This window comes from Anoplopoma fimbria, chromosome 14, assembly GCF_027596085.1.
Source record: "Anoplopoma fimbria isolate UVic2021 breed Golden Eagle Sablefish chromosome 14, Afim_UVic_2022, whole genome shotgun sequence".
Lineage (NCBI taxonomy): Eukaryota > Metazoa > Chordata > Actinopteri > Perciformes > Anoplopomatidae > Anoplopoma > Anoplopoma fimbria.
The window spans coordinates 2,558,537-2,580,522 of NC_072462.1; the positions used below are offsets into that span (position 1 = coordinate 2,558,537).

The 21,986-nt window shown below is 39.4% G+C and overlaps 1 protein-coding gene across 3 annotated transcripts; it reads left to right on the top strand.

The window, feature by feature from the left end:
- Nucleotides 1-609: 609 nt before the first annotated feature.
- LOC129102841 (M-phase phosphoprotein 9) lies at nucleotides 610-21,617 on the top strand. 3 transcript variants are annotated; one of them, XM_054613115.1, is made up of 24 exons: nucleotides 610-695; nucleotides 2,788-3,053; nucleotides 3,491-3,638; nucleotides 5,099-5,188; nucleotides 5,269-5,777; nucleotides 6,716-6,881; nucleotides 7,013-7,085; nucleotides 7,909-8,012; nucleotides 8,125-8,241; nucleotides 8,980-9,458; nucleotides 10,545-10,694; nucleotides 11,018-11,105; nucleotides 11,904-12,119; nucleotides 12,336-12,383; nucleotides 12,482-12,546; nucleotides 13,844-13,945; nucleotides 14,744-14,968; nucleotides 15,052-15,239; nucleotides 16,301-16,582; nucleotides 17,184-17,304; nucleotides 17,505-17,593; nucleotides 18,197-18,396; nucleotides 19,944-20,012; nucleotides 20,412-21,617. In XM_054613115.1, exons 2-24 carry the CDS (start codon nucleotides 2,824-2,826, stop codon nucleotides 20,511-20,513), a joined length of 3,861 nt encoding a protein of 1,286 aa, XP_054469090.1. In that variant the 5' UTR covers nucleotides 610-695; nucleotides 2,788-2,823; the 3' UTR covers nucleotides 20,514-21,617. The 3 variants fall into 3 exon arrangements, with proteins under 3 accessions (XP_054469090.1, XP_054469092.1, XP_054469091.1); XM_054613117.1 differs by having other exon boundaries at nucleotides 15,052-15,215; XM_054613116.1 differs by having other exon boundaries at nucleotides 7,016-7,085.
- Nucleotides 21,618-21,986: the final 369 nt, after the last annotated feature.

Here is a 21,986-nt window from a genome sequence, read left to right on the forward strand (position 1 = left end):
AACATTGTGCTTTTCACTCCTTTACCTTTAATTATCATATACATTGAATGTGTTGTATCTCTGTTATGCTGTTCATTCTGTACACATGATTACATTACATTAATTACATTACATTACATTACATTACATTACATTACATTAGTCATTTAGCAGACGCTTTTATCCAAAGCGACTTACAATAAGTGTATTCAACATATGTATACTGTGCAATGAAAGTAATATACTATAATATAAGATGCACATTAGATAATGCTAAAATAAGTACAGTAAGGTGAACAGTTGTCATTAAATGTTAGAATAAGCTCTGCATTAACTGTATCTATAATATATGAATATGATAATACTTTGTATATTCAGATGCAAGGGAGGTACAAGTACTCATATATGTTATTAAAGTAGAAGTATCAGTACTACAGTGTATTCAAAACCATACCCGGAACAAGCAGAACAATGTAAACTGTGTCTGCAGCTTTTCTGTCAAGTTTGTGTCCCAAACAGAGGTGTACGCCCACTTCCGCCTTGGAACAGCCAATAGGAACGCAGCATGAGCGGGACAGCCAATCACAGCGCTCTATTTTTGAGTAGCGCTCGACCAATCAGGAGGCGCGGCTGTGGACCGTACAGCAGCCAGAGATCACTGCAGTGCAGCAGCCAACCAGCAGCAACATGGAGGAAACGATGACACAAGTCCACGGGTCTGTTTACATGCTACTCTGTTTATATGCACCTTTATGTCTGCTACACAACACTGTGTACCTCTCCATGCATGTGTGTTTAAATCTGCGATGCTAACAAACCTGCTATAAAGCAACTTAGCTCAACTTAGCTAGCTAGCTAGCTAACCAGCTGGCTGTCTGACACTGTAGCTAATGTAGCTAATGCTAATGTAGCTAGCTGTGATGGTGTTGATGCATATGGTGGTAAATCAGCTGATAGCAGTCAAACATGGCTGTCACTCAGGAAACACATGTCATGACAGACAGGGAAGGATTGCATATATATATATATATATATATATATATATATATATATATGTATATGTGTGTTTATGTTTGTGTTAACTGTTGAATGTTGACAGCAGATATAAGGCTATACATATTATTATATTCCTTTATTGATCCCCATGGGGGAAATTCAAGTGTTGCAGCAGCTCAACTACACAGACACAGACAATAAATACACATACTATACAACTACACAGACAATAAATACACATACTATACAACTACACAGACAACAATAAATACACATACTATACAACTACACAGACAATAAATACACATACTATACAACTACACAGACAATAAATACACATACTATACAACTACACAGACACAGACAATAAATACACATACTATACAACTACACAGACAATAAATACACATACTATACAACTACACAGACAATAAATACACATACTATACAACTACACAGACAATAAATACACATACTATACAACTACACAGACACAGACAATAAATACACATACTATACAACTACACAGACAATAAATACACATACTATACAACTACACAGACAATAAATACACATACTATACAACTACACAGACACAGACAATAAATACACATACTATACAACAAAAAATATGGCATAGACTGGGTGTTTATTATTAGCTGTAATAGCTGTGTAATAATTTTAAAAAAGGAATATGTTTTGATAGTTAAATTAGATTTGATTTAACTTTATTGTCATTGTTCAGGTTGTGAGACAACAAAAACAAGCATCTAACCAGACTGCAAAAAGCAGTGAAGTGCATAATATTATACAGAATAAATAGAATGTAGAGTAATGTGCATAATATTATACAGAATAAATAGAGTGTAGAGTAATGTGCATAATATTATACAGAATAAATAGAATGTGTGTTATACAGAATAATGTGATAATATTATACAGAATAAATAGAATGTAGAGTAATGTGCATAATATTATACAGAATAAATAGAATGTAGAGTAATGTGCATAATATTATACAGAATAAATAGAGTGTAGAGTAATGTGCATAATATTATACAGAATAAATAGAGTGTAGAGTAATGTGCATAATATTATATATAATAAATAGAGTAGAGTAATGTGCATAATATTATACAGAATAAATAGAATGTAGAGTAATGTGCATAATATTATATATAATAAATAGAATGTAGAGTAATGTGCATAATATTATACAGAATAAATAGAGTAGAGTAATGTGCATAATATTATACAGAATAAATAGAGTGTAGAATAAATAAAAGGTTATGAATACACTGTAGTGTATTAATGCTTTGTATGAATACGCTAAGATATATTAGATATACTTATATATATATATAAGTATGAACATAATAGAAATTGCAGGTATAGTACAAAAGATAAAGTGCAGAATGTGATTACGAATATTGCTATTTGTAGACAATGTATACAGAATAAACTGGAGGTATCATAAATACGCTATAGATATGTACAGTATAGACAGTAGTATATGAATACTCAGTATACAGAGTACAGGCAGTAGTAGTATAAATGTATGTGAATGGAGAGTGTAGGAAGTGCAAGTGAGTAAGTGAATGTGCAGTAGTTTGGCAGCGTAGGCCAGTACTTCCTCATCAAGTTTACTGCTTCTTTTTGCACTTCTGGTTAGATGCTAAAACTGCATTTCATTGTGACAATAAAGTTGAATCTAATCTAATCTAATCTAATCTAATCTAATCTAATCTAATCTAATCTAATCTAATCACATGTCTGACTGCCTCTTGTTTCCCCCTTTCTCCTGGTGTCCAGCTGTCAGACTGACCCCCTCCGCATGGGCCCATAAACATGTCCACAGATGACAGTATCTCTGAGGATGTGTCCAGCTCGGGGGCTTTAAGCCATTGCCATGTCAGCGCCGATGGGGGTAAGGAGAGCGAGACCTCTTTGGTGTCCTCTGAGGGGACGTCGGCCTCTGGGCTGGCTGTCTCAGAGGGAAGACACACAACCTCCCAAACAACAGGAGGCACTGTGGAGAGCCGGCCCCTGGACATCACACCAGCATGCAACAAGATCAGGTGCAGTACCTGTAAACATGCTGCTATTTATGGAAAATATAAAGAATTATGTTTTTCTGTGCAGGGACAAAATATGTAACCGTGACAACCGGTAGATCCATCTTTTATGAGAAGGGATTTTAAATGTTCTTCTACATATAAATTGTGTTAAATTGAAGTCTAAAAATATGAATCTATTTCCGAATTACCCTGAACTTCCCAGAAAATAAATTAAAATGTAAAAGTTTTGGGGGCAGGTTTAGACAGACATCAGTTTTGTGCTTCTTACATGTCTATTGTTTTGTTTTTTTTAAAATAGATGTTCCAATTTTTGAGGCATATAGAATCCTATGCAGCTAGGTCCTAATATGTTAAATCCTGGTTAAAGTGTTGGCACATACGTGTATTACAATCCTTAGGTGCAGTAAGTGAATTTATGGTTTGTGGTTTTCTTGCAGGAGTCTTTGTCTGAGCACAGATGAAGCATTTGAACAAGGGAAGAGCCTCCCATTCATCAACCCGAGCTCCCTTGAGACGCTTAGAGCTTTGGTGCAGGAGATCCAGAGCAGCGGAGAGACCGACCCTGAGATCTGGAAGGATTGTGAGGTGGGGAAAATACCACAGAGCCTGAAAGGCAGTAGTTATTGTAGAATGTGGAGATGAGAGTGTAAATGCACGCTGATGATGATGAAAGTGAAGCTGGGGTTAGCTGCTGTGGCAGTTGTTCTTGTGCTCTGCAGCTGGCAGCCTCATTTCTGAGCTGTCACTTTTATTTTTTGTGCGGATCACACCTGACAGTAAGACAGACAGACAGACACACACACACACACACACACACACACACACACACACACACACACACACACACACACACACCCATATATAGCACCACACTACAGCTGATCTTTTCAGACACAGGATGTGATTTGCAAGGAACAGACAACTGTGATGTGCTACAACAGCAGAGACACTTCACTGCATAGTTCATCAGGCCTTTTATTTTACATACTTGGGCCAAAACACATCTGATCTTTAATAAATCTTTGATGGGTTATTGAATGGCCAAATGACTAATTAATTATTGTTGTTTGTGTCACAATCACAGTGATGCACAGCTGCTTCTCCTCAGAAATACAAATACTCTTCACATACTCTCTCACTCAGTGTGCTTACATGCAAATAAAGGTATATAATGTTGTCACATTGTCTGTTGCTGTTTGAAAACAGCATTAGTCAATGCATTGTTTATTATGAAATTGTTGCATAATATATATTTTTAGTAACCTGGTAACTGCCTGGTTTTCTGCAGTAATCTGACATCTTAAATGTCATGTAAAGTAACCGTTATTGGACAGCTGATAAGAGATTACACTGCTAGATCTCCCCTGGATAAAGCTGATCTATTTGACATGTATATGTGTAACGGGGAGGATGTAGGCCGGGCACATGGTTCTGTTTCTGCTGCATTGCGTTTCTGCATACACGAACATGTTCACACATGTCGGGCTGCACACGGATGGTCCACGTGGACCCATGCGGCAAGGAGCAGATGATGGACTTCACATGTAGACAATGCAGCACTTTGTATCACTACAAGCAGTAAAACACCCCCGCCAGACTTGTTTACTGCACAAAAATACTCTTCTTGGATAGTTAAGTTAATGTGCCTTGTTTAAAGAAAATCTTAAGACTGCATCTCCTCCTTCTCCTTCATTGAAAAATAATCTATGAATATGCAATTATTGTTCATTTCAAAACTTTGACATCAGTACACAAAATATCTCATAGATTTCTCAGAGTAACCTGGTTTCTTGTGTGCCTGTAAATATCCCGGCTCATTAGCTGAGCTGTATGGAAGCTCATACTTCAATTTAGCATCACCAGATGTTGAGTTTCCACTTCGCCTCTGCAGTATTAAGATGAAAAGACAGGTTAAAGGCAAATGAGGAATGTTTGTGTACATTGACAGTGATTAAAATAGACCATGGCTCTGCACCAGCTGTTTCACTGTAGGTTAACTTCTTGCTGTGAGTAATTAAAGTGCAGTTTTCTTTTTTCTGCAACAGGGCCGATGGTTGCATCTGTTTCAGCTGGTTGAGAAGCAATACCAAGAGCAAATAGTCGCTCAGCAAGAACAATACCAGTGCCAAATACAGGTAAGAGTGCATTTAGTCATGTCTTATCATGACTCTAAAATACCAGTTTATCCAGTAAAACAATGTTGTTGTTTTTACAGTTGATTCAGGATGAAATTAAAGCTCTGGTTCAGCTCCAGAACCGCCAGGCCAGCATCCAGCCGCACACGGACTTCTCTCCAACATCGTTGACCAAAAGGACTCCAAACACAAAGGACTATATTCTCCCCCTCCTCTCCGGTGACTGCACACTCCTCAAAAATGTGGCCAGTGACAATGACCGCCTGGCAGCTCCTGCCCTTATCCCTTGTTGCTCCCCTTATTCCCCAACCAAGAGATCACAGACCGCCAACCAGTCGGAGGAGCGGGCGACCACGCTGCTCAGCAGTGGGTACGGGACTCTGTCTACTTGGGAAACAGGTCTGGAACCAGCCGGGTCTCCGGGGGAGGATGAGGAAGGTTTTCAGGGGAGGGAGAAGCATCATTGGTCCCCTAACCTCCAGGAGGATCCAGAGACAAATGTGACTGGGGGCCAGCAGGATTTTTCTCCTGTGAGGACTCTGGGAGTGGATGAAACTAACCCTCTAGACTACCAGCAGAGAACCTCTGGGTAAGTCTGACTTTGTTTTAATGCACACACACACTAAAGAGCTCCTTATGTAGTTCTTGAAGAGTCTTATTGTTGTTCCAGACCTGTATATATGGACTTTAATGAGTCCATGTAGTTTCTGCTGCTTATCTGGATACAGGTTCTGTTTGATGAGTTATTAAACCTGCAATAACAATTATTTTGTGCCACTTTGGGGCATCACCTTTTAAGTTGATATGGTGAATTTGTAAGCAAAAAATTACTTATTTACACATTCAGCAAATACAGAGGAACACTATGATTAATTTGGAGTCTTTGTGTGTGTGTCTCCTGATGAATGTAAGTCCAATATTCTCTCTCTTTTAGCTCTATTTTTACAGCAATACCTGGGGGAAATATATGTTTCAATCAATCAATAATTCAATCAGTCAATAAATTCAAGGTCATATCATTCCCTCTGGTTTATAGTGATATCTTTCATACTTTGGCAGGTATGACCACATTCTGTTTGGTAACAAAAACGTCTAAAAAAGATTATCTTTTAACTTTTTTTATAAGTATATATATATATATATATATACTAGTATATAAGTATAATATATTTCTACTTATTTGTTTTTATAATTTTTTTATTTAACCAGCAAAAGAGATTAAAAATCTTTTTCAAGACCATCTTTACCAAGACACACAGCAGCACAAATAAGAGGTACAAAGAAACATAACAATTTAAAATAAACAAAATGACAGAATTATAAGATATCAAAAGACATTCTTAAACATTCAAAACATCTACAGCCAGATGTGCAGACTTCCAAGTAATTAAAAATCACCTTTAAATTCATCAAATGAGAGTGGCTCTTGAAGACTCAAGATTCCAATCTGAAGGAGCTGCATAATTAAACACCCTTATTCCCAGTTCAGTACTTACTCTGACCTGTTCTGGTCTGTTCTGTCTGCAGCACCAGCCAGCTTTTGACCTCCTGGGCCCAGAGGCAGAAACTCAGGCCCAAGAAGAGCAAAGCAGGACCGGCTTCATCCCAAAACCCCGAGTACGAGGAGCAGCCACTCGGCATCAGAGAATCCCACAAACAAACCCCCCCAGAGAGCTCAGACCTCCAAGACCAGGTACAGCTCAGTGTGCAGAGTGTTTATCACTCAGAACATTACTTTGTTTTGATGTAAATGTCTCCTGTGGTTTGTCCTGATTACGTTCCCGCTCTGCTGAGTCTAATCCTCTCGTCTCTATCGGGTTTCAGCAGCGACCGTCCGGGCCTCCGTCCAGCTCTTTCCCCCTGAGGAGGAGTGACAGCCTGATGTCTGAGGCGTCAGGTAACGATTCACTGACTCAGACAAAAACACAAAGCAGGACGGCTCTGACAGCGTGAGGAAATCTCTATGTGCCTGTTATAGACAACAAATACAGGATATTATGTGTTTTAATGGAAGACGTTGCAATTACCACATGTGACAGTAAGATGGCACTGTTGTACCACTGGGGGCTTTATGATCAGGAATAATTTGAATTCCCTTTTTTCATTTCCTGAAACATTTCACACATGTCTTACCTTTTATAAACTTTGACAGGTGTCACCTTAAACCATTATGAAGCAGAGCTGAACTGTCACTCCAGTCTGACAGAGTGCATTTAAAGGATAAGCCTGGTTATGTTTTATATTTTTCTTACTCTCATCAAATCCCATGAAAAAAAAACAACCAACAAGGTATTATATGGTGTCTCAGTATTTAAAGACGTCCTTACTCTCAGCACCATAACACATTGGTTCCTACTGAAACATAAATCTTTAAAAACTGGTAAAATAAAATATATACTTTTTTTTAAGGATTCAGAAAAGAATCACTGTGTTCTGGCAAACAAACAGGAGGAAATGTTGCATGTTTAATTTTTTTACATAGGCCCATCTCTCTCACTCCAATAGAAATATAACTGTGACCATTAGAAACAAGGGAACCTGCAAGAGGGAAGGAACATAAAACGTTATATGAATTATTAAAAGTCTGCCCGCGTAAAATTGATAGAATGAATCCAAAATTTGTAAATCTACTTTTCCATTTTTTAAAAATATATTTCCAAAACTACCCCATACCAATCTTCAAACGTAGGTGTTGGATTACTCTGTCCTCTCCGTCGTAGGTCTCACTTATTGGCGTCTGACTGAGAGTGAGCTGTATCACCCGCTACCGGACAGCTTCGACAGCGGCGCTTACCTCCTTCTGCAAGAGGCATCCCTGAGTCTTGTGAGTAACAACTACAGCTCACCTGTGAGTGGTCTGATTGAGGGATGTGTTATGAGTAAAAACAAACCTGAGGAACCTCTCCTCCTAAATGTCTCATCTCCGTCTCTTGTAGACTCCGTCTCAGGAGCCTCGTCTGTCTCTCAAAGAGATCTACCAGAACAAGCACAGAACAGATTGTAAACGCTCGGACTGGGAAGGCTCTGTGACATCCAGTCCTTCCTCACCACAGGTACGTCACACCTCTCATCAGTGATCAGTTTATTCCATGGCTGAGACCTAACTAGTCATTCTCAAAACTTAGGTTAAGAGCAGGCAACAACCTCAATGCTTCATGTGTTAAAGCTGCATTCTCTCTCCTGTCCACCAGGGGGCGACTCCTCTGGTTGTATAGAAGTCTATGAGAAAATGACTCTACTTCTCTCTTGATTTATTCCCTCAGTAAACATTGTAAACATGAGTTTATGGTCTCAATCTCTAGTTTCAAGTCTTCTTCAATACAGCATGATGTTCATTTAGTAAATGATGCTCCATTTAGAGTCAAACAGACCATAAAGCAGGGGATGCTTTAGGGCGGGGCTACACACTGATTGGCAGGTCGACACCAGAGACGTATACAGCATCTCTACGTCACTTCTCATTCCAAATATGGAATCTACCGTCCACTGGTTGCAAAAAACCAAGATGGCTACGGCCAAAATGTCAACTCGAGGCTTTAAAATGACACTCCACAAACCAATAGATGTCATTTTATTTATGTGTATATGTAGTCAATAACACATGCATGAAACAGAAGATTTGATCAATCAAACGTATATATCTCTTCTATATTGATGCTTTACCTGTACAAGATATTATAAGGTGATGCAGAAATGGCAGTAAAAAATGTCAAGAACATTCATTTAAATTTCCTCTTCTTGAATTAGGTCACAATGGTCTGTCATTCTAACCCATGTTTTTGCTTTCTTAGGTGTTGACTTTGGACCCAGCAGCAAACCAGCGGCACTCGGATAGAACCTCTGGCTTCACGTCGCCCTCTCACTTCAGCAGCCCTTCCTTCGCCGCTCAGCCCCACCACTACCCCCAAGTAGGGACCCCTGTGACCCCTGACAGCATGGTGGAGGGCAGTCCAAACCCCGGGGATACGGACTGCATCTCTGACTCCTCCAGTGCTTCAGCTGCCGGACCTTCCCCGTCTAACGGTCAAAACTTTTGGGGAAACGGGTCCCAGGCCGCCCCGTTTACCCTCCATGGTAATACCCAGACCGGCTCCCACACATCCAGCCAGCAACACGGAGCCAGCGCCCCCTTGGCCAGCGAGGAGGAGGGCAGCCACACCCACACCAGCACCCTGAAGCCCCGTTCAGCCTCCGGTGCTTCTCAGCGGCCTGCAGCCGGTCCACACATGGAGAGAGCTTCATCACTGGAGGATCCGGTCGTCCTTTCTCTGTGAGTGTTACATACACAGTTTTCACTATTTATTCCCACTGATTGATGCAAAAAGTATTATTATTTATTCAGCACTCTCTTAAACACATTTATAAATAACTTTATAGTAGAAAAAATGGAGATTTAAAGTAAATGAAATCAGATAAAAAGAGAAATAACCCTCTGAACCCCAAAACCCGCCGGCGGGATTGAAAAGCATATTTTCTTTAAACAATCGCCAAAACTACAACGTTTGTCACAGTCAGAAGCTCTACAAACTGCCATTATCATCAGATTTTTATCTTTCTGATGGTCCTTTATAATATGTTGATGAACTCTACCGTCAGAAAAAACATATTTCATCAAAAACATTTTATTCTACATGTCTCATTTAACATTTCACACCAAATAAACCTTTTTCAGTAACCTGATTCTGTAAAAAACATTAAATTCTGTGCTCCTACATAGCACGTAGAGCCTCCATTTTTTGTATAACATTGGTAGCACTTGTGGACACTTGGAAACATGTTGGATATATAGATTCCATTGTTTTCCAATTTTTCTATAATAAATGATCAAATAAATTAAACCTCTTATGGTTTATGTCATGGTAACTGTGTGATATTGCACTACTACTGCAGTTTTTTGCGTTCTCTCTACTTTAAGCCATGGTTGTGCTGTTTCCATAGAGATGCAGGACTTTTATATTGCAGTGACAATCAAAGCCACAGTTGGAGTTCAGAGGGTTAAATCATTTAAAACAACTGGAGAATGACATAAATACAAACTCTGTTTTAAGACAGGATTTTAAAGAATATACTTTGACTGCTTGAGGTTCTTCAGTTGAGCAATCTGGACTGAGAAGACCTGATCCGACCCTGAGACCCTGCCAGAGGATCTTAAGCATTTTTCAGGCTTGTAGGGAGTTAGCAGTGATTGATTAGACAGATAGAAGCAGGAGCCATGCAAAGCTTTAGAAAGGTTGTTTTTAATCAAAAGAAGTAGTTAGCATCTTAATCACTCTGTGTTGTTGTCGAGTCCCACAGATGTCGTCCGCTTTAAACAGTTTCATTCATCTTCCTCTTTTCCCTTTTTTAATTCTCTCAGACTGAGGCAGAACCTGAGAGAGAAGCACTCTCGACACGTGGCTGATCTGAAAGCGTATTACGAGTCTGAGATTCAAATGCTGAGAGACAAACTGAAACTCAGAGATCTGCCCCGGGATCTAGAGAAGAGCAACCAGGCGCTCACAGAGAGGTATCTCTTCATTTCTTTATTCATAAACGGCACAAAGATACTGCTCTTCTTTCTCTATTTTTACTTTACTTACTTGTGTAGGACATTATGTCTAGACATCGGACGGGTCAACGTGGAGGGGAAGCATTTGTTTGTTTTAGAGAAGGGAGAGAGGGAAAGATATGAACTCGTCTTTAAGGTCACAAATGATTCATATTCAAAGTTTAGAGATATACAAATGAAGTCCTGCAGGACCCCACATTATACTTACATTATGCTTCAGTTGTCCTCCATTTTATTTAATTTCCTAACTTTTTCTTATTGTCATTTCTGTTCATGCACAGGTGCAAACATCTAGAGAAAGCGCTGTCTGAGGCCACCGGTCACATTCAAGAACTCGAGGCAACAAACAGCTTGTTGGAGAAAAAACTGGTATCAATCCTCAGATTCCTTTTAACATTATTTGTCACAGAGTAGCAAGCTAAAAATGCCTTCAATTAAATCCATTAGGATCTTAAAAGTGATTAACTTGGTAGATTTGGATCTATTATTAAGTGGTTATTTCTACCAGACTTTCAGCTCTTCATTGTTGGGCTTTACAGTGCACAGAAACTTTGGATGTAGAGGATAGTTTAAGTTGTGACCACAATAAACATATCCTTATCCCATTAATGTATGTCACTTGTCAAAGGAAAGCTTACTACGATGTCATATTAGGGCCGTTGCGAAAGTGGAGCTGGGGAATATTCAGAGAAAAACTCAGAGATTAAAGTCTTAAATTTACCAGAAGGAATTTGGATATTTTCTCAAATGAAAGTGGTGAATTTACAAGAAAAAACTCACAAATGTACGACAAAACCCTCCTGATATTGTCTAAGATTAAAGTCATACATTTGCGAGAATATGAACCCAAAAATCAAACTCAACCTCAGATGACGCCACTTATTACACCTGCAGGAGATGACCTAATCAGTTTGTACTCTGCAATCGGATTTAGCAAAAAGGAAATACTAATGATTTGAGCCCAAAATCACCATCTTGTCAGATGCATCCAGATTTCAAAGAGATATTGCTGTGAATTGGACTTATTCAGAAGAACAGTAGATACTGATTTGAGTTTTTTTCTTGTACATTTATGATTTTATTCTCATAAATGAACAACTTAAATCTCAGGGAATAATATTTTTTTCCCATAAATTTACTAATTTTGATACGACTTTCCCTCTTCAGGCAGAGTGGCCGGAGCGGTATGCCGTCGCGGGTGCTGCCGTGAAATCCTTGCAGCAACGACTGGAAGAAAGCAAACGTTCGGGCAAAGAGAAGGACGCCCTGGCAGCATGTTTGAAGGCCCACGTCCGTCAGCTGGAGGAGGCGGCGCAGAAAACCAACAGGGAGGCAGACGAGAGGGAGGGGAGGAGGGAGAGAGAGTACAAGATGCTGCAGGATGTGAGTCTGAGATCAGATCACATAATCTCTGACCTCTAAAGTTCACCTCGTCACTGGAACCTTGCTTCTATCATTATGTCATTTTTTACATATATTAAATCATAGCTTCTATTTAGGGATGCACCAATCAGATAAGTTGGATGAATATCTCCAGATATTGACCTTATTAAGGGTTGATACAATTTGCATTTAGTCTCTGTTGTTTTGTTTCCTCAGCTGCTCAGAGAATATGACTCTCTGGTGAAGGATCACGAGGGAATGAAGGTAATGGATCTCTAACTGGAACTGATACATACTGTACATATTAAAATAAACATGTTAGATCAGCGTCATCATCTTCATTCATGCTTGTGTATCTACAGAACAACCTGGTGTCGACAGAGAACAAGCTCGCCGATGCCACAGATCAGATCTCAGAACTGAAGAGGTGAGTGGTTAATCGTAGAGTGTAACAGAGTATAGTTATTTCATGGTTTTGTTATTCTAGAAAATCTGAAGTTATGAAAGACATGCAATCTGTTTTATGCTTTGCTTTTTGTTTGGTATCCAAAGGTCAACAAAATGCACCTGTTAGCCTTGGTTAGCATTGTGTGACCCTCAGTTACACACTTTTTATACCCTCCGCTGTCTGAAGTCACAGCCTTAAAAAAAAATGCTTATTGGGCTGAGATTTTACGAGAATTTTTTTAACCAGTCAATAATGTTTCGGTCCAGTTTTAGTTTTTCTTAAAGATAATTGTATCTTTTTAGATTTAGTTTAAGTTTACAATTATAACCCTGGAGCAGAGGTTAAAAAATATGCCTACCTGCACCTCAAAAGATCTTTAACTGACACGTTATATCTTGTCGTTTAATACATAGAAAAACCAAAGTGTAAAAACAACAAGTTGAGGTGTCATGAGGGTGTTGGGTGCCGCATTAATTCTCGGTCTGGAGTTTTCCTTTGGTGTCAATCTTTTCATCCAACTCTCAGTTAGAAGGATAATAAGTGTATTTCCAAAAATGTCAAATTATTCCTTTAAACAATGCTGACTAAATATAGTGAATAGCCTGACACATGTCTTGAGCAGATCCAGTGGTGAGGTTTTTAAATAGTATTGGACGCAGACTCTAACACACGACACAAACTGTATAAAGATCAAGATCTCCTAGCAGAGCTGTGACTTTACAGCTGTAGCTTCAGGCCTGTCACGTTGTCATTGGCTGCCTCCAGCTATTCTGTAAAAGAGCTGCAGTGGAGGCTGGATGACAGCGGGGAGATGGAGATGGAGAGGATTAATCAATAGAGCCTTAATGATGGTCTCTGTGCTGTCGGAAAAAATAGATAATAGCATTCATTGGCCGTCACTATGCAGCAACTTTCCATCGCGGTTTCTGCTCCTGCCTGTAAATTGGCAGCGATAGAGGCAGCGCCATGAACTCCTTATTGATGAAAGTCCGTCACGTCGATACAGCGGAGTCACGGACAGATAACAGACTGCAGCTCGCAGAACATCGATGTGTGTGTCATAGGAGCGCTTTAGCACTGAAACAAATCACCTGGAGGGAGACCGAGAGAAAAGACGGAGAGGTTCAAAGACCTTTAAGTGACCTTTTTAAAAAAGAGGGAGACTAGAAAAGAAGTTACTATAATGTACAAACAAATCTATCAAGTCAACATAAAGTCTGTCTGTATCTTTAAGTCTTGTTACCATCTATTTTGTCTCCGTGTCCCCCCCTCACAGAGTGATCTCCAAACTGGAGTCTCAGGTGAAGCAGCTGGAGCACGAGAACCAGGCCAGGGCTCGGTATTCTTCCCACAATAACACACAACCGTCCGGGGCTGGGTGAGCACCTCCACGTACTGATGATCTGTCTCTGCTACCAATCTAGAGTCGGTGCTGTAGACCGATTATGTCTGCGGCTGTTTAATGTGGGAAACCACTGATGCAGTCCAACGTAAATGAAATAGCATATTGTTTTCCTGCTACAGCAAACATATCTGTCTGATCTGAATCACATTAGCCTTCCTGCTAAAGTCTCCTTCTTATCTAACGTACAAACATGAGCGTGTCTTGTTCTGCATCTTAGCTTTTTGAGCCACCAAACAAAACATTCCCCTCTGCAGGCACCATGCCGGCTAGTTAGCTTCTCGTTTAGATGCCGGTGTCCTTACTCTTCAATACCACTAAAAACACGCTTTCTGACACATGACGCATGGTTTGATTACTTTGTCTTTTCGTTTTCCTGACAAAAATCATCAAACACACAGAGTATTTCTATATTTTCTACTGACATTTTTCTTCTTTTAAATAATAAAAAACTATTGACAATAAATTAAACAAGCGTTAAATACCAATAACTGCAACCATCAACACTCATGCATCCATGCGTTCACACACCACCTAAAACAACAAACACTTGACCTTCATGCCACATTACATGACCTGGGATGCCAGCTAAGTGATGTTATTGTTTTTATTTGCTTTGTTTTCATTGTTATCGCTTTTTCTGTTTCTGTTTTTACATGTAAACCTTTTGAGAACCTTTTTTCAGCCTCCTAGGGCAAAAACTTTTATCGACTGACGTTTTTTTGTACAGAAATCGATGTCTAAGTTTAAATTGTCCTCTTTACATGTCCTCAGCCTCTTCCACCACCCTGACCTGCTGATGTCACCCAGTAAACGCACAGCAGAGCCAGACGTCACCCGCAGAAAGTCCCCCTCCGAGCAGCTGAACAGCAGCAGAAAATCCCCATTCCCTCAAACTAACCAATCGAGTATCCACAAGAGGTCACGGCATTCATTAAATGATCAATCATCAGTAACAGGAAGCTCTTTGGACTCCTCTACAGCTGGTGTTAGCTGGAGGTACCTTCTTATTGTTGTGGTTGTTTTCAGAAACAGAACCTGGTGTAGATGTTAGGGGATTTAACAGACATCCTGTCCTGCAGGTGTGCGTCTCCCCCGGAGTGTGAACAAGCTCCGCCTCCGCAGCGACACCAGGAGCCGAGCCAGCGGGAGGCCGGACGCAGGGAGGGGTCCTGCTCCCTGACGCCCATGATGAGGGCCCTGATACAGCTGGAGGAGACCCGAGCCACAGAGAGCCGGGCCCCCTGTAAGAACAGCTCCACCACCCTCAGTATGACTCACACTCAGGCCACATCCACACTGAAAACACAAAACCTTTGCTACGTTTATCTAGTTGTACGTTATTCAGTTTCATTTGCAAAGGTTTCGAGATAACTTTTGAGGCAAATGAAACAAAAGATACCACTGTGGGTACGAAACAGTCGGCGTGTCATAGAAGGGTTTGTGACTGGCTGTTTCCTGCAGCACCAGCAGGAACAGAAGGGAACAATGGCTGCAATCATTTTGACAGAATGAGACTGTGATGTGAAGCGACTGGCATCCAATCAGGACTCTATTCTAGATGCTCAGAGAGGTCTATCACAGCAGAGCCTGACGTGTTTCACAGGATAAACCAGGAAACTGTTACCTTTAATAAGAGAAAACAAAACTACGGCCGACTGCATCTATTATTATAAACTTATGGTATTTACAGTTATTTTATTTTTATCTAAATCTGAACAGGCCTTTATTTAAACAGTATGGTTATATACATATAATGTTCAGAAATCTCTCTTTTAACATGATACTCAAAGATAAAAAAGCCAGTGTGCTAAAGAGAAATACACTGAACTTCTTAGGGCTGCAACTAACGATTATGATCATGAACAATTAATCCTCCAATTACTTGAATATTCAGATGTCAGAATATTTCTATAAAATGACAGGAAAAAGTGAATAATGCTCATCATACTTTCTAAAAGCCCAAAGTGACGCCTTTAAAATGTCTTATTTTGTCTAATTAAGAAAACATAAAGAAATTAAATTTATTATCACATAAGACAAAGAAAAACTGAGAAGCTCAAGTTGTATTTTTTTGATGTTTATACTATTAATATTGCTCATCACATCTTATTTTCGTTTTTGTTAGTTTTACAGTTTACTTATTCATTATATCTTTCTGTTGATTGATTAATTGATAAACAGATTTTCTGATTGTAATAAGGCCAATCAAACACCATGATTTCTAACTTCTATGTGTGATTTTTGTACTCGGCACACACAACATCTCCGTCCTCGTTCTGAAGCTTTTTGAATTGGACCTCATCACGTCCGTTTGGTTTCTCTCCTCAGGGGTCGGCAATCAGAGGACCACCGTCGGGTTCGTGGAGCGGAGACACAAAGAGGTGATTCAGGAGCGAGGCGGGCTTCAGGCGGACCGGGAGGCGGTTAAACCCGGAGGAGCGGCAGCCAGAGCTGAGCGAGGAGGAGGAGGAGGAGGAGGAGGAAGAGGAGGAGCAGCAGCGAAAAGAGCTGCAGCTCTGCTGAGAGCTCAGAGGAGTTTGTCTCCAGACGGCCACAGATCTGCATCACTGCCTCCTCCAGAACATCGAAACAAACACCCAACCACGCCCAGTACGTCCTCTCAGTTAAATGTCTTTCTGAAACGTTTCAGAAGAGGAGTTTAGAGTTGTTTATGTTGTTTACAAGCTTAAATATTCCTCACTCAGATGCCGACAAAGCTTTTCTGCCATCACTTATTTAAAATGTAAATACAGCCAATCTCTAGCTGCTCTCATAAACTATATATATATATATTTTTTTTTTGTCTGATGATTTTACCTGCAGCAGCTCCGCAATGACTGCTGGTCAACGTAGCATTAATGAGCTGCGATCAGATTTCATTCAGAAACAGAAAGACATGTAAAGGAAAGTCGGTTTATAGCTGCAGATGTTCTGTCGACCACCCACCTGTGAGCTGTTTCATCTTTGGGAAAAGTTTACACTTCAGACGGATGAAACAAATGAATAGAAAATGAATGACGAACTGTAAACACAGAAGAGTTTTTTACATACTTGATCAAACATATAATTATGTATTAAAATAAACTCTTAGCCAAGGAAAACAAAAGCCAACCCAATAAATTCTTAATTTAATGGAGAGTGTAGTTATTTAATGATTGTTGAATTGTTGTGTTGAAGTTTTAATTAAGTGTGTTTTTTCTCTTCCATCCAGCAAAGAGAGGAACGTTACTGATGCCCATGTCTGCTAAGTCCAGTCCTAAACGCTGCCCCACTGAGAACTACTCCACTGCTTTTGGTCACCTGATGCCGAGAGAGGAACACGTGCACAACAGGTGAGCAACACACAAGTTCACATATATTGTCTAAGTCTATTGTTGATTTTTTTGTGAGTTTTCTCTGTCTTGAAAACGCACAAATTTTGGGTGGAAAGAAAGGGTATTAGAGAGACAGAGCAGTAGCCTCCTAACGAGACTGTTATCCACATTAACACTGAATGAATGAATAACAAAACCACCTTGTGTTCCGTCTACAGGACTGATGGACAAGCTGACCAGAGACGTCATTCATTCAACAGCAGCAGTCCCAGGAAGAGACTCCAGTTCACGTCAGACAGAGAAGATGGTAAAATATAATATAGCAATATATTAATCTATAAAGTAACAGAGATCAGAATGGGGGGCATATAAGCCATATTTACTTTTACATTTTTTTTTTTTTTTTTGTATTTCTGCAACAGCCCTGTGTAAAAAAAAAAGTGCCAGTTTATCCTGTGTTTTTGGGATTGGGTTTTGTTCAGCAAGATAATGTGATAATGTTTAATAGTCACATTTAGACAATTGATAGCAACCAACTATTTTAAGACATGTAAAAGCTTTAAAATTCACAAGAGAACATCTCTGGTATTAATCACAGACCTTCTATCAAACCAAAAACACCAAAAAAAACATTGACTTTGAGGCGAGGGAACTGGAAATGCAAAACTGCTGACTCATTTCTGGGTTTTAGGACTCATTCCTGCAGCACTCTATAATGTGCAACACCCAAACGTCCACAGTGCCAGGGACAAAAACTGGTTAAGGTGCAAAATATACTTCATATAGGTATTATTGGGGTTGTAGTGGGTGGTGATGTTGTACTGGAGTGCTTTATATTAACATATTTACCCTCCTCGTTTATGTAAATATCTGCTCACACATCAGACTCTCTGTCTTCTTCTCCCTTCAGACCTCCAGCGAACCGAGTCGTCCCGCAGCATGAACCCACCGGAGGGAGGCTCCCAGCTGGGCTGGGAGGACCAGGGAGTCTGTGCTGGATCCGACCTGCGGGACTCCCGCGAGGACTCGTCTCCGCTCCTCGTGGACGGAATCCACTCGCTGGCTGAGGCCGAGAAACTGTTTGATGAGCTGACGCAGGAGAAACTGCAGGTGAGGGTCTTCATTCTTATTTAAATCTGTGTGAGACGAGCTGAGATCATCACATCGCTCTCAGCGTTGTCTCACATGTCAACCAGGACGTTTTTTATCAACTCAGCAAATTTACTGAGAAGGACTCCATGTAGTTCAGTTCAAGGAGCCTCAGATATTTACAGACTATTTTATTAGATTAATCTTTGGTTCCAATAAAATACTCTTGATATGCAAGTTGAGATTAGCTGTGCGTGTACATTTTACCACTGCTAGCCTCTTCAGAACAAGGTCCTCTGGCAATTATGTGTATGTAGAAATGTTTTTTACTTGCGCATAATTACAGAGAAATGGAGAAATGTCTTCCATCAGTTGTGTGTAAGCATGCTCTGAGGCAATTCTAAATTTGTTCACAGAGTAAGAACAAATTGAGGAAACATTTATGAATCATGATTTGTGTGTAAAACGCTCCTACAGATTTGTAGGAACCCACACTGTGAATGAAGCCCATGATGTTAGGAAACAAAATAAACACATTACGAATTGCACTGATCGCACAGACTGAGGACTTCCTCGTTAGATGGGCTACTGCAACTTGATGAACATTAAAGTCCACTGAAAGCTCTGCATTTCTTATAAACGGCACACAAATGTTTAGAATTTCACATTATTGGAGTCAAGTGATTTCACATGTTTTGTTATTTTAGTTATTTGTGCCATAGGTTCACTTGTAAATAATTACATTTCTAAACCAATACATAGATTAGATAAGACATTGGAATACAAACATGTTTTCTTAACATGAATAAGAGTGCATTTAGGTGTCTATTAAAACAATTAATTATCATTGTGGCATGTCCTGATAAACAGTAATTAAAAACATAATAAATAAGTTCCAGTGATTCTTAATTACAAAAGCTCTTACAGTCAGTAATAGGCGTGGTTTTAAATATTAACAGCTCCTTGCAGATTTATTCTTATTTACAATAATTCACTATGTGTTTACAATAAAGCAGAAAAAACTCATTAATGTATATGCAATAATTAAGATTGGTGTATATGATGGAATAGGGGCATTCAAATGTCCCAGAGGAACCAGGTTTGGGCTTTTTCTGACCCTCCAGCCGGCTTGTTTTCCTGGTCTAGTCTAGTCTAGTAATCCTCGACCCGACCTCTTATGTAACACAGACTTCATTGTTTTCAAACCACCGCAAAATGACTTCTATTTATAGGAAGTTCATGACCCCCCCCCCCCCCCCCCCCTTCTGCCCTCCATTCTACCCCCTCCCTCCGTCCTCCGTCCTCTGTCCTGGTCATACTGGGACGTCAGCCACTAATCAGATGAGTCCAGTCAAAGTGTTTCAGCCAGTCATGTGCTTGTTGTTGCATCAATATAATTATTTTTCTTAATGAATGATTAACCTTTTTCCTTGTGTGTGTGTGTGTGTGTGTGTGTGTGTGTGTGTGTGTGTGTGTGTGTGTGTGTGTGTGTGTGTGTGTGTGTGTGTTGTGTGTGTGTGTGTGTGTGTGTGTGTGTGTGTGTGTGTGTGTGTGTGTGTGTGTGTCAGATTGAGGCCGCTCTGAGCCGGATGCCTGGAGCAGGAGGGAGAGTGACTCTGCAGACCAGGTTAGATGAGGTAAGACTCCAGATATTGATTTATCTTCATATCGTTTTCCTGTTTGTTTGTTTTGTAATTAGAGCTGAATGGAGAGTTGATTAATTATTAAAGTAATTGTTTTTTCCAGCTTCTCAAATGTGAGGGTTTGCTGCATGTTTTTGTTTTGTTTCATTGCAAATTGATTAAATAGGTGTTTTTCTTTTTACTCTTGGTCCGAGAAAAATACAAGAATTGAGCTTGGAAAATGATGATGAATATGTATTTCAGTTCAATAAGTTTGAAGCTTTGCTCCAAAACAGCAAATCATCACATTTGAGAAGCCGAAATAAGAGAATGGAGTCGTGTTCAGCCGATTAAAGCAGTGCATCTCTAATGAATCAGTGCTGGGATCATTTCCTGCTCTCCCTTCCTCCTCAGGTGGCCTTAGAGAAGCGTCTGGAGAGACTGAATCGTGAGCTGGGATCCATCCGCATGACTCTGAAGAGATTCCACGTCCTCCGCTCGTCTGCCAACATATAGCAATGTCTGTCCTTTACATCACAGCGTAGATGATGCTACAACCTAGTGTCTTGGTTTTATACACTGAAACACCGATTGTCTCCATGTGCCATAAGTCCATCTGTACAGTATCTCCTCCACGCCATCTTTTTATACGTATTACTCTGGGATATTTTTTATATGTTGGAAAGATATTGCAATTTTATGGAGTCTATTTTTAGTAATGCACAGATTTGTAATAGTTAATTACTTTTTTAGTCACAGAAATATTAATATAATATGTTTTACTTGCCATATTCAGGTGTAGATTTTTAAAAAATCTGCTATGTGAATGATCAAAAAGGCTTTCCAGCAGAGACATTCATCCACTTTGGAAATACCACTGCCATTTGTTCATGTGTTTATGGACATTTTTATATGTTTATTTTATGTTTCTGTACGTATTTTACATGTTTATTTTTTTTCTATTTGTTTTGGGCCAAATTTATCAAACTTGAAGGAAATATTTTATGTTTCTGTACATATTTTACATGTAGTAAAGTATATTTTTTTCTGTTTGTTTTGGGCCAAATTTATCAAACTTGAAGGAAATATTTTGTTTACTTGAATCAATCGCCTTTCTTCATTGTTTATCTTTTCATTCCTACTTGCCACTTTCGTTTCATTGTGTTTCATATACAGGACTGGATGAACCGGATCAGAGCCACTTGTAATATCCAAACCAGCACACTTTTTCAGTAGACAAACACACAAACAAACACATCTCAGTTGGTGGTTTCTCTAGCGATGCTTGTGCATGGAATTTCTTGCACTGCTTCCTTTTTGCCATGCAGTCTATTTCCCCCTACCAGACAGGAACTTCACTGGAACTATAATGTTGTTGTTGCACAATAAATGAAGCTTTTCTTTTTGATAATAACAAGTATTCTTCATCCTATTATTATGGCTGACAAATGTATTATTCCCATTGTGAAACAGCGCAGTGATTCATTGCTTTGAAGTCAAAGGAGTTACACGAATCTCACCGAAGCGGTGCGATATGACACAGTTGATAATTCACTTTCTGGTCTGAACACACCTTTTTAAATGGTTAATTTAAATATAAGAAATATGTTTTAAAGGCAAAGCATCTCTGCTAGACTAACCTTACATCTATGAACAATAACAGACAGACGGTGTATTGTTTTTATTACAGAAAAGAACTCAGATATTTTACTAAGAGTAAATAATAAAATTTCATATATACAGTACCATATATTTCTTTATTTTTTTTAATTATTTTTTTCTACATTGTAGATTAATATTGAAGACATCCAAACTATGAAGGAACACATATGGAATTATGTGGTAAACAAACAAATGCTCAACAAACCAGAATATGTTTTATATTTTAGATTCTTCAAAGTAGTTAAATGAGAAGGTGTGTCCACACTTTTGACTGGTACTGTACATATGTTTTATAATCGGATTATTAGAAGTGACAAATGTTTCATA

Coding starts and splice junctions, on each gene's coding strand:
- LOC129102841 (XM_054613115.1), top strand. CDS start 2,824: ATGTCCACAGATGACAGTATCTCTGAGGATGTGTCCAGCTCGGGGGCT. Junction 10,695..11,017: donor AACCAGGCGCTCACAGAGAG/GTATCTCTTCAT, acceptor GTTCATGCACAG/GTGCAAACATCTAGAGAAAG. Junction 13,946..14,743: donor ACACAACCGTCCGGGGCTGG/GTGAGCACCTCC, acceptor ACATGTCCTCAG/CCTCTTCCACCACCCTGACC.